The sequence below is a fragment of the Branchiostoma belcheri genome, unplaced genomic scaffold (genome assembly GCF_001625305.1).
Source record: "Branchiostoma belcheri isolate BF01 breed outbred unplaced genomic scaffold, Haploidv18h27 scaffold13, whole genome shotgun sequence".
NCBI classification, from domain to species: domain Eukaryota; kingdom Metazoa; phylum Chordata; class Leptocardii; order Amphioxiformes; family Branchiostomatidae; genus Branchiostoma; species Branchiostoma belcheri.
This window is the reverse complement of record NW_017802713.1, coordinates 2,098,342-2,110,433: the sequence shown is the minus strand read 5'-3', so window position 1 is coordinate 2,110,433 and position 12,092 is coordinate 2,098,342. Positions and strand designations below refer to the sequence as shown.

At 39.5% G+C, this 12,092-nt stretch overlaps 1 protein-coding gene across 1 annotated transcript; it reads left to right on the top strand.

The window, feature by feature from the left end:
- The first annotated feature begins 6,615 nt into the window (after positions 1-6,615).
- Positions 6,616-11,237, top strand: LOC109463870. Its single transcript, XM_019760740.1, has 3 exons — positions 6,616-6,864; positions 9,757-10,143; positions 10,728-11,237. The coding sequence occupies exons 1-3, from the start codon at positions 6,819-6,821 to the stop codon at positions 11,135-11,137; spliced, it is 843 nt and encodes a 280-aa protein (XP_019616299.1). The 5' UTR covers positions 6,616-6,818; the 3' UTR covers positions 11,138-11,237.
- Positions 11,238-12,092: the final 855 nt, after the last annotated feature.

Genomic DNA, 12,092 nt, shown 5'->3' with positions numbered 1-12,092 from the left:
CATGGTATGGATGAAATATATTGTGTTCTCTGATGTTTCTTCTCCTCCTTCTTCTTCTCCTCCTCCTGCCACACAGTCAAAGGGATTCAACTCCGCCATCATTCAGCCAAATGACTTGAAATTTGGCATGGAGGTAGAGTGAGCCAATACCCCCAGGCGTTTTTTTCATTTTTTTTATACATGCCTTTGAAAAATTTTATGAAGGTTTTTTGGGGCATTTTTCGCCAAAAAATGGATTTTTGGATCCTGAGCCCTGGTTTTACAACCAAATGATCTGAAATTCGGTATAAGGGTACCTTGAACATGTGTCTACAGAATAGCAGTCACATATTTGGCATACACCACTTCCAAATGACTCATTTGGGGGACTTTAATGGCTATTTTCAGCAAAAAAGGGCCAAAAGTGCTGTACCCGTTCCATGTTCTATCTAAAGAATGGCCGGTTCCATCCATGGAACACATGTTCCATTGCGGGTTACCTGAGGTCACATTGCACCTAAGTGGTGCGTAATAACCCACACATTCAATTTTATGTGCCTAAGACCTTCAAAATGTATCAAATCTCATCATTGTTAGTTTTTGCATACCTGCAATAAGATTAGTAAAGCTTTCGAGATCCAAAGTACTTGTTGTTGCATCTTTGTTCTCATATAGCTACTATTTGAGAACCTTTGCCAGTTTTGTACTGGGGTAAGTTTGGAATAGTCCACTTTTGCGTGGGAGGGAGATGGACTGAAATATGCTGTATTTGCTCCCAAGCAAATGTCGGCCTTTCTAGTTCTCTATTATGTTTGCCCTTTTATGTTTGCCCTTTGCCTGCTGCATTGTTCTTACTCAGGAATGTCAATACGTTTGATACTTACTCTTTTTAAAGACGGGCTTTCATGCTTCAATCATAATTCGTTCATCCTGCTCGGAACTGCCCAATTTTCTCGGATTGCTATGTATACTATGTTGCTTAGGCAGTCAGACAGTTACGCAATCAGATAGCTCAAGCGGTAGCGATGCTGAGTGGCGGTGGCGGGTTTTGCACATAGCGAGTTCGATCCCCGGAGAGGAACTTTTTTTAAATTTTCTTTTTAACAGTCGCTGTTTTGCTTTTAACACTCAAAAACTAATTGTTCAAGTCCCGACGTATGAGTTTTTTAAATTGTCTTTTTAACATCCGCTGTTTTGCTTTTTAAGGCCTGCAGACATGCCGCATGTCGCTAGATGTCGTTGTTGCATGAAAAGTCCTCGCGAGGTTTCTATGTTTCTCTATTATGTTTGCACTTTTACGTTTGCCTGCTGCATTGTTCTTACTCAGGAATGTCAATATGAAGCATTTGTTTTTTGTGTAGCATGTGCTGTCATCAAAATCGTCACAGTGCTGCGGGTTTCAAAATTGCTATTTTTCATCATGTATATATGAAGAGTTACATACATATATCAGATGTACATGTGTTTTCTTCTTTAAGTGGTCTCGTAACAATTTCATCAACTTGGGTAATATCATTTCAACAACTTCTACCTCAATAACGGCAGTAAAACCTTCGTCAGCCGAAATGTCAGCTTTTTTCAAAAGCACTTGTTTGTAACTCATAACGTCATAAGTAGATATAGGATCTATAACTTTCATGCATATTGTTCAAATGACTTAAAGAAATAGTAACTAGAAAGGTAACATTTGCAAGCAAATGCAATATGTTTACCTCAGGGTGGTCTTGCCTATGATTTAACGTTATACCTTTGTTAGGAAAAGATGGGTAGAAGGATATTTTGCTTATATCACTGACTTCTATGTACTGTTACTATAGAGTAACATTAACGTTATAACTGGGGATTTGAATGTTTTTGCCCTTGTAAGGCCAAGGATGAAATTTAAAAACTACCCGTCTGCCACTCAAAGATCATTACATGTATGTAACGTTACATACCACAGTACCAATGATTCACTCAGCACACCATCTTACCATGTTTGCAATTAGGCCACAGCATGTAAAGTTAATTGATGACATCCTCTGCAGACTCCAAGTAAACTTCGAGTCTTTTTGATAGCTTTAATTACAAAGGCCTCATTTAATTACAAAGGTCTCATCACAACCTTATTACATTTTTGTAAATAGAAAACATGACGTAGGATGAAATAATGATGATGATAAGTTTATTTTTATTACAAATACATGACAGAAGGCTAATTGTAACTTGTTAATTGAAAACAAAAATGAATTTCTACAGTACACTTTACTCTTTATACTATTTAGACTTGTATGACTTACTACTTTATACTACTTAGACTTAGACTTGTACACTTTACTCTTTATACTACAGTACGTAAGATATATATCAAGCCAGTTTTGTTGGGTTTTATTTGACATGTTCTTTTGATCGCCGAGCCAACGAATTTACCCACTTCTATATATAATAAGTGTTCTTTGGAATTTGATATGAAATAAATGATAATGAAAATCTACAGTTGTGAAAAATATTGGCAATTGCACACTCTATAAAACTATACATACATACTTAATGTAATGTAAAGTGTAACTTAATGTAAAACATACATGCATAATTAATATTTACTGGCCAAATTGGAGATATAATGTGTTTCTAGAAATGGTTGTGATGTGATGTATCCTTCTGTGGATGGCTGGGTTCAGCTCTGTTAGGTTCGTCCCCTGTTTTTCATGGACCAAGTTCTGCTTCCTTTCCTAGCAGAAGTCCAATCTAGAGGATACAAACAGGAGAGTAAGCATTTCAAAAGTGATCAGAAACTGATAATGTCTAAGTCATTGAACCACAAAAGGAAAGAATAACATGTGAGGGTCTTACCCCTCCCATAGTGCATAGCGACTTGGGATAGCACCAAATCCCGCGTCACTCTGTCCTCTGTTCGGGTTAAGATATGGGTGGTAAAGACGAAGTTCCACCCCTTTTACCTTGCGCCCCGAAATTGAACCCTTCCTTCCAATACTTTTTTCATCTGTTGACCTGTACTAATAGCCCGATAGGGCATGAATGTACAATAAAGGTTACTATCATTATTATTACTATTATTATTATTTACACCTGAGAGAAGTGAGAAAAGTCGTGTAAAGTGCCTTTCCCAAGGGCACAAGATGGGTGACATGGGCAGGGTTCGAACCCGCGACCTCTTGGGTGTGAGCCGAACGCGCTACCGACTGCGCCTCACGCGTACGACCCCACAACTTCATACTGTAACCAAGCCAGTCATGAAGATGGCTTTATGGTTTGTTGAAAAAGTTTTTTGCAACATTTGTTATCACGTGTTTTGCATTTTTTGTCTTAAAATAAATCTTGCTCACTGGTTGTGGTGGGTGGGGTAAATCCATTGCCACTTCCTTTTCCAATAAGTTCCTGTTCTTCCTTGTGATAGTCGCTTCTTGGAAATGGCCCGTTGTTGGGCCAAATACGTGAGAGGGCTAGGGTTAGGGTTGGTATTAGGTATTAGACTAAGGGTTAGGGTTGGGGTTGGGATCATTGTTCAGGGCTAGGGTTAGACTTACGAATAGGCATATGTTAGGTTTAGTCTCCCACATCACGACTAAACCCCTCCCACCCCTTGTCTCATAGCCTGGTATCCAGTCTTATCGTGGTTGGGGCGGGTTTTCCCCGGGGCTGCAGGACCTCTTCCCCGCCCGCCTCAGCTAGGTTTCCCGGTGGGTATTTCACGATGGGAGATTGATTAGCCCCACCACGTTCGTGTTAGGGCAAATCACCCCGGCGTGCCATCTCTATTAGCGAAACACTCCTACCGGGTGGCCTGTTGTACTGGGCGGGGAAAGAGCCCCGAAGACACAGCCTGCCCCAACTAGGTACCATGCCGCAACCACGATAAGGCTGGGTACCAGGCTACCTGTCTCAGGTATATTGCAAACCCCCAAGTAGTGTCAGAGTTGGCCTCCATAGCATGCCAAAAACTGGGGGGTTTAGGGGTCGTCATGGTCTTTTATGTGCTATTTTCTGATTGCATATAGACAACATAGCCGGCCTGGTTGAATTACCCCCGTTTTTAGAACTGGGCTAATCAGAAAACAGCCGAAGACCACCAAACCCCCAGTTCTATAAGCCTGCTACGGAGGCTATGTCGGAGTCATGTATTTGGCAGGATCATGTATATGGTTTGACAACGTCACGCCATTGGTTGGCACAGCGACAGTTATGACGTCACTGGCGCGAACAGGTGTAATGTTGTCTCACCTGTCGTTTGTGTTTGTCTCTACCTGAAGCGTGACCGTCACCCCCGACCAACCACGGCACGTCCTTGGCAGTGTTAGGCCACAGCAAGTAAATTTTATGGATGACATCCTCCGCAGACTCCAAATCTAATGCGAGCGGGCGAAAAAAAAACAAGACGGGCAGAAAAAAACAAGGTTCTTACAAATTAAAATTTTGACTCAAACATTGTACAAATAGTTTTGATTCAGTGGGAACATCACATATACATAGTCAGCATCACACATTACTGCATCAAAGTAATAAACAAAACAATAAATCAGAGCCTTTTCTTGTCTCCTCTCTTCATAGTTATCTGCCATCCACCTTCCGGCATGGCAACAGACATCTTTGCCCATTTTCGGCATGGTGACCACTGTCAGACTGCAACAAAATTTCTTGTTTTTTTTCCCCCAAATCAGGCGAAAATTAATGCGCGCGCTGATGTCATCCACAAAATTACTTGCTGTGGCCTTACCAAGGGTCTAGCTGTTCAAACAACATGGAGTTCTTTTCAAACTAGCTACTTGCGTCAGAAAAGGACTGTGTAATTCTTTCTCAAGTATTTGCAACCGGTAGCCGTGGTAGTTGCAAAGAGGGAAGCGTTGTTTCAAGCGTTTCCTTACGTTTCCTTAAGAGAGTGTTCTACTTTCTTAAAGAAACATCCTCTATGACGCATCTTGGTTTACGTTACTTCACAGCCTTCTTAACATTCAGGGAATCCTATACAATTATTTTTGCGTCTCAGGCTTAGATTTTAAAGGCACCAAATGTGATTTCAGAGCAGCAAAACTGGAAATATTCTGAATAAGGCAATCTTTGTGATCTTGACACATACTGCTTCACATAGGCACATTTCATACTTTGAGAATTTAAAACTGCAGAAACAAGCCCCAATGTGAGACCTTTATTTTATGGGTGGTACCCTAAAAATCAGCCCAGGGCCCTTCCAGTAACCATTTCCGTCAGAATTTTGGGTATTTTTGCTCCATAACGTTCAATTTGGGATAGTGTGGTTTCAACTCAGTATGTAGATTAGAATATTGACTTTGAAAAATCGGGTTTCCAAGCCCTAAAAACTCCATTGGACGCCCGTGAAGGCTTTGTTTTGGTATCAGACTACACTCGTAGGTTACCCCTACTAATATGTACCATTAACATGCTCTCTCACTCTCAGTATTACGCGTCAGTGGCCATGAATTATACACACTCACCGAAGCAACGAGGCACGGGTTGAGTGAACACCTTGTCAAATTACCCGTTTACGCCAGAAATAGCTCATTTGTATACAGTGCCTTTGTCAAATTATCCGTTTACGCCAACTACATACATCTTGTATTAACCTGCTACATACATCCTATATTGACCTTCTATATACATCGTATATTAACCTGCTACATACATCTTATATTAACCTGCTACATACATCTTATATTAACCTGCTACATACATCGTATATTAACCTGCTACATACATCTTATGCCAAAAAACAGTTACTCAAGCAACTGGATATGATTTTCAAAATCATATCCAGCTTGAGTAACTGTTTTTTTGCATATTTGCATATCGTATTACCTGGATGTCTAACCTTCATCGACGTACATACATCTTATATTAACCTGCTACATACATCTTATATTAACCTGCTACATACATCTTATATTAACCTGCTACATACATCTTATATTAACCTGCTACATACATCTTATATTAACCTGCTTCATTGAGAAATTATAACTGATCGGGATGATATAGATGGTTAAACATCCGAAAATAGTTTCATCAGGTGGGTTAAGTATATACGAGAGTTTTCTTTTACACGGCCAATTTTTTTGCCATTTTATTTCATCTCTATTTCTGGAGAGAGATAATATCAGATCGACAGGAAAACGCAACGCAATAACACAATGTCGGTGAAAAATGTCATAATCAAGGGAACTTATAGAATGTGAGCATGAAATAAAAAGCGTTGGTTGAAACAACAACTTGTTCCAAGTTGTTGGAACAATCTTTTTTTTTCTTTTTTCTTTTTTATTCCAACATGTAATCACCAGACGTGGTGACGACACACTCAATTTTTTTCAACTTATATTAATGCCGACACCAACACAGGGGACAAATACATGACAGGACAATACTCATTTACACCTGAGCTAAGTGAGGAAAGTCGTTTAAAGTGCCTTTCCCAAGGGCACAAGGTCGGTGGCATGCCAGGACTCGAACCCGGTACTCTAAGTTCCGAGTCGCGCACTCTGCCATTTTTTTCCATCACGGCACTCTGTCGGTCTTGTCTTCTCACAAAGAAAGGCGGTGACCCAAAAACTGCCACTGACCCGCAAACTGCCAACACGTTGTTTTTTGTACAAACAAGTTGTAATTTTAACGGTGACTTCACCGGGGGAGAGGCACGGGCGACACACCGCCCGCGGCCTTGCACATTTTTTTCCGTAAACAAGTTTTCACAAGTGCCGGCACACCTGTTAACACTGGTATGAAACCAGAACGCAATGAGGAAGTACCAGAGTAAACCACCGTGAATCCTGCGAAAGCCCAGCAGAACATTTTTAGAAGTCTTTCTTAGGGAACAAACGTACAAGAAGATCATGGGCACAAAGTTCGTTTTCGTGCTATGTACTCTACAGATTTGGGGTAAGTACAAGAATGTTCCTGTTCTACATGTACACTACTGAGAGAAATGTAGTTCTGTACTTTGTCAATAACTACACTGGCTGTACCAACGTTCTGATATATATAGCCCTAAATAGGCTTGAACTTTAGTAGGAAATTATTCATTTATAATTAAAAAAAATTAGCCTCCGTAGCAGGCTTCTAAAACTGGGGGTTTGGTGGTCTTCGGCTGTTTTTTGATTAGCCCAGTTAAACGGAGGTAATTCAACCAGGCCGGCTATGTTGTCTACATGCAATCAGAAAATAGCACATAAAAGATCCCAAAGACCATGAAGACCCAAACCCCCCAGTTTTTGGCATGCTATGGAGGCTACGAAAAATTATACTTCACATGTATGTAAGTTCTTTTACAATGAAATAATTCCCGACGGCGAACGCCACACAAATGAATAGTGTGATGTTTACCATAGAAGTATTCGTAATTCAAGCGTAGTGTAGTGGCCTGGATTCGTGTCTTAGGACGAACTTGTCTTTCTGCCATGTCTTGATGTTTTTAAGGAATGATAAGACAAGAAAATGTGAACACTGGGTTGTTTTAGACCATAATCTTTGTCGATACAGTAGCCTTTACCGAATTATAAATGATTAATTTCCTACTAAAGTTCAAGCCTATTTAGGGCTATATATATCAGAACGTTCGTACAAACAGTGCAGTTATTGACAAAGTACAGAACTACATTTCTCTCAGTAGTGTACATGTAGAACAGTGTGATGTTTACCATAGACTTATTCGTAATTTAAGCGTAGTGTAGTGGCCTGGATTCAGTGTCTTAGAACGACCTTGTCTTTCTTTCATGTCTTGATGTTTTTAAGGAATAATAAGACAAGAAAATGTGAATACTGGGGTGTTTTAGATACAGTGGCCTTGGTACGAAGGCAACTATCGGTATGTCAGTTTTTCTGTCAGCTTCCATTTTACACATGTTGACTTGACGAACTTTTGGTATATATTTGATCAGCAATGTTTTTTCGTCTTTTATTTCGCCTTCGCCATACTTAAAGGGGCTTTTAATGATTAATAGGTCATAGTTAATTGCAGCATCAGCACCCCGGATGTGTACTGACCAACAGACATTTCAACTACAGTACGTTCTTCTGTCGAAATTTTCACGTGAAACAAACAGAGGTATTTATAGGGGGTGTTAATCAACAACGAATGCTCTATTGTATATGGTGCTGAAAATATTTTACTGTTTGCCGTCAGCTATAAGTAGATATCTTTGCGATACTCAGATTTTTACAGCTTTATGGTGTGTGGTAAATCTCATATGTTTTCGTGTCTAGTTGTACCAGGTTAGTGCCATAAAAAGAGGTTAAATCTGGGGCCAGGGAGCTTAAAGGCATCCAGTGCAGTTTTTAGGGCTTGGAAACCCGATATTTCAAAGCCAATATTCTAGTCACTTATCTACATACTGAGTTGAAACCACACTATTGTAATTTTTTTGTATATTGACCCTCATAGAGCCAAAATTCTGACGGAAAATGGTTACTGGAAGGGCGCTTGGCTGATTTTTGGGGTACCACCAGAAAATTAAGGACTCATCTTGGGGCTTGTTTATGCAGTTTTAAATGCCCAAAGTATGAAATGCTGACTAAATGTGCTAATGTGAAGCAGTATGTGTCAATATCACAAAGATTGCCTTATTCAGAATATTTCCAGTTTTGCTGCCCTGAAATTGCATTGGATGCCTTTAAGCTCGAAAATGGTGTCACATAACTCGAGACCAGGTCTTATCCACCTTCTCGGTGACCGGTTCTCGGTGACAGACTCCGTGGAACGTGCCCGGGTGTACATATCTGGTGTTGACTTCTCCAATACTCATTAGGAAACGTAAACCTGAGACGAGGCCTGGTTGTATATTTGCTCATGTCTTTCATGCATGCATAGCCAGCTTTCATGGTAAAGAGGACGATTGTGTGGTTGTTGTTGTCGTCCCACTTTTCTAACGTTTGTTGCTGCGTAACTTGTTAAAGGTATCTAATGCGGTAGCAAAACTGGAAATATTGTGAACAAGGCAATCTTTGTGATATTGACACATACTGCTTCACATTAGCACATTTGAGTAGTATTTCATACTTTGGGCTTTTAAAACTGCATAAACAAGCCCCGAGATGAGTCCTTTATGTTCTTGGTGGTACCCTAAAAATCAGCCATGGTCCCTTCCAGTAACCATTTTCCGTCAAAAATTTGTGTATTTTTGTTCCATGAGGGTTTTGTTCCATGATGGTTCAATTCATCAGTATGTAGATAGATGACTAGAATATTGACATTGAAAAATTGGGTTTCCAAGCCCTAAAAACTGCACGGGGTGCCTTTAAAACTAATGTTTGGCTATGTAAACTAGCTAGATGTTTTTGTGCATTGTTTCGCTTTTAACAAACTTCTGCAACGTTTTGAATAATACAAAAATATTAATACGAATAGCTGGTACTAAACAACCATCCTCTGTTAACTTATTTTTTAACATACCGTTTCTAATTAACGTTATTTACCAATTACTTTTGTTATTTATTGTTACTATTTGATTTGTTACCGTTATCATATTGATCGTTTTTTTCAATTACTTATTGTTATTTATTATTACCATTTGATTTGTTACCATTATTACAGTTGTCAATTAATTTAGTCGGTGGAAGATCACAGACAAGTCATTATGGCTTCTTATCTTTCCCCTGCATATCCTATTTTACTGTAATATGTTCATTTTATTGTTCTTCTCTCTGATTATATGCAAATAAACAAACAAACAAACGAACAAACAATCCTTTGTGATCCCTTCAAATGAATGCTTATATTATTACTCATGATATCATTTGTGCGATGTCTAAAATCGCGTCTCCTTTTTCTATTAGCAACGATCTTCACATCGGCAAGGCCAGCACCAAGAAGTGTCAATGACGTCACCTTCCCATCAACTCCCCATCACGTGACAGGCAATCACCTACCAATCAACGGCGTCCAAACGGCCGGAGTGCCAGGTAAAGGAACCTCAACGCCATTGGCCACAACTCCGCCCAATCACAAGTCAACTTACAAGACTGTTCCCACCATACCTACTACATCCGTTTCCGGTTTCAGCAATTCGGTTGGGCGTTCCACTAAACTCTACACGACATTAGAAAGATTTACTTTGCCGATTTCAAATGTAACGGCCAAGGTGACCGCCATGACACCACGGATTACGTCACCAAAGGGCAACTGCAGCAATGCAACAGAATGCAGACAAGATCAAAACAAAGGTAAGTTGAGGTTTCTTTTATACATCTATTAGCTCGTTGTCAAGTGATAATTGGATGAAATCCAGTTTGATACATGTCAGTCATATACAAATAAGATATTAGAATAGTGGGCAAAGGACAGAAAGTTTTCCTTTTTTATCTTAAAATTGTCTAAAAAACTGACCTACATATTACCCAGTTTGTATATGTCTTGTGTATTCACCAATATTCTGTCCATTTAGCTTGCTTCTTCTTTTTGTTTAAAAAAATGCGATTCTGAAAAATGCAGATTATAACTAGAAAGGTAACATTTGCAAATCAAATTCATAATGTTTACCTTCGCATGTGGTCTGCTCTCAGACTGTTAATTGTTACTCAAACACATTCATATATATGGTGACAGGAGTCTAAATCCCTCCTGCTGTAAAGTTGCAACATGATGTAACTCAACACTTAAGTTAACATGGTGACAGACGTCTGGTTCCGGTCACTGACCTTATTTGTTTGGGAAGAAGAGGAAGAAGCAGAGCAAAAACAATATGTTTTCCTTCTGCGAGGCTAAACATAAAAATCTGATATATGATACATTCATTCCTGTTTTCCAGGTCCGTCTAACTACTCTACAGTGCTTGCAGTTACTGCCATAACGTCGATTATCATGGGAATAGTGTTAGGTACGGGTGCCTGGCATCTCCGGCAGAGACTCTTACTCTCCAGGGCAAGGAAACGCATGGAGGAACGGAGAAGCCAGATAGTCTACAACAGCAACCCTGCCTACCACCAGAGCTGCTTAGCAAGTAACGACAAACTGTACTCCACTATACTCAATCTTAATGACTACTCGCCACGTCCGGTTTCCAAACTTTCAAACGGAAACGGCCAGAAAGATGACGGAAAGAAAGTCACTACGACAAGTTTCACAAGTCCTCAGTGCGACGTTACGACGAAGGGCGACAAACGTACCAACGCGAAAGAACGTTTTGGAAATCCACTGAACGTTTTGAAGCTGTACTAATAAGGCAGGAGAAACAGCAGTCAAACTAGAAAAGTAACAGTTGCAAGGCAAATGCATAATGTTTACCTTCGCACATGGTCTGGTCTGTTAATTCTTACTCAAACACATTCACATATATGGTGACAGGAGTCTAAATCCCTCCTACTATAAAATTGCAACAATATCAATCAGTTACCATGGTGAGAGACAGTCTGGGTCAGTCAGGTCAAAAGTCACTGTTTGGAAAAGAAGAAACGTAGCAAAAACAATATGTTTTCCTTCTGTAAATATAACAACAGTCGTTCTTACGTAAGACATTATGCTTACAGAGAAGGTTTCGACATGTGTTATATACTTGCAATATTTTTTGCTTCATATACAAGAAGGCGTAATGTTTACGCTTACGTCACTGCTGCAAAAACTTGATTGGAATTCATCATATTTGCCGGTTGGAGATATTGATATATCTGACAATTGAAAAAAATAGAATTATTCATTATGTACATACAGGGTGTTCTTGATCTACAATTTTTTAATTGATCTTTGAAAATTGATTGTCACTAAGGTTCTTGTAATGTTGCATTTGATTTGGCCAATGGACTTTGGCAATGTGTACATATATATATAGCAGTAATCATTCACAAGCTTCCAACTGTCGTCAAATACATTTATGAATTTGATTAATGAAAAAATATGATTTCATGAACATACCACAAAGAACTCAGGATTTCTCAGTATAAAAAGTGCAGTTTATTACAAGCCTGTAGTTCCTCTGTACATGGGAGTGGGGTATTCGATATGATTAACCATTCTGTAGTTCAACCAATGAGAGAATGGCAATTATTGGTTCGACCAATGAGAGTGTAACTATTTTACCAATCCTGAAGCCCCGCCCACACCGTCAAAATATAGAAATGCAAATATTTGACGGACATGGAGCTACTCTCTCATTGGTCAAACCGAAAATTGTCCTTCT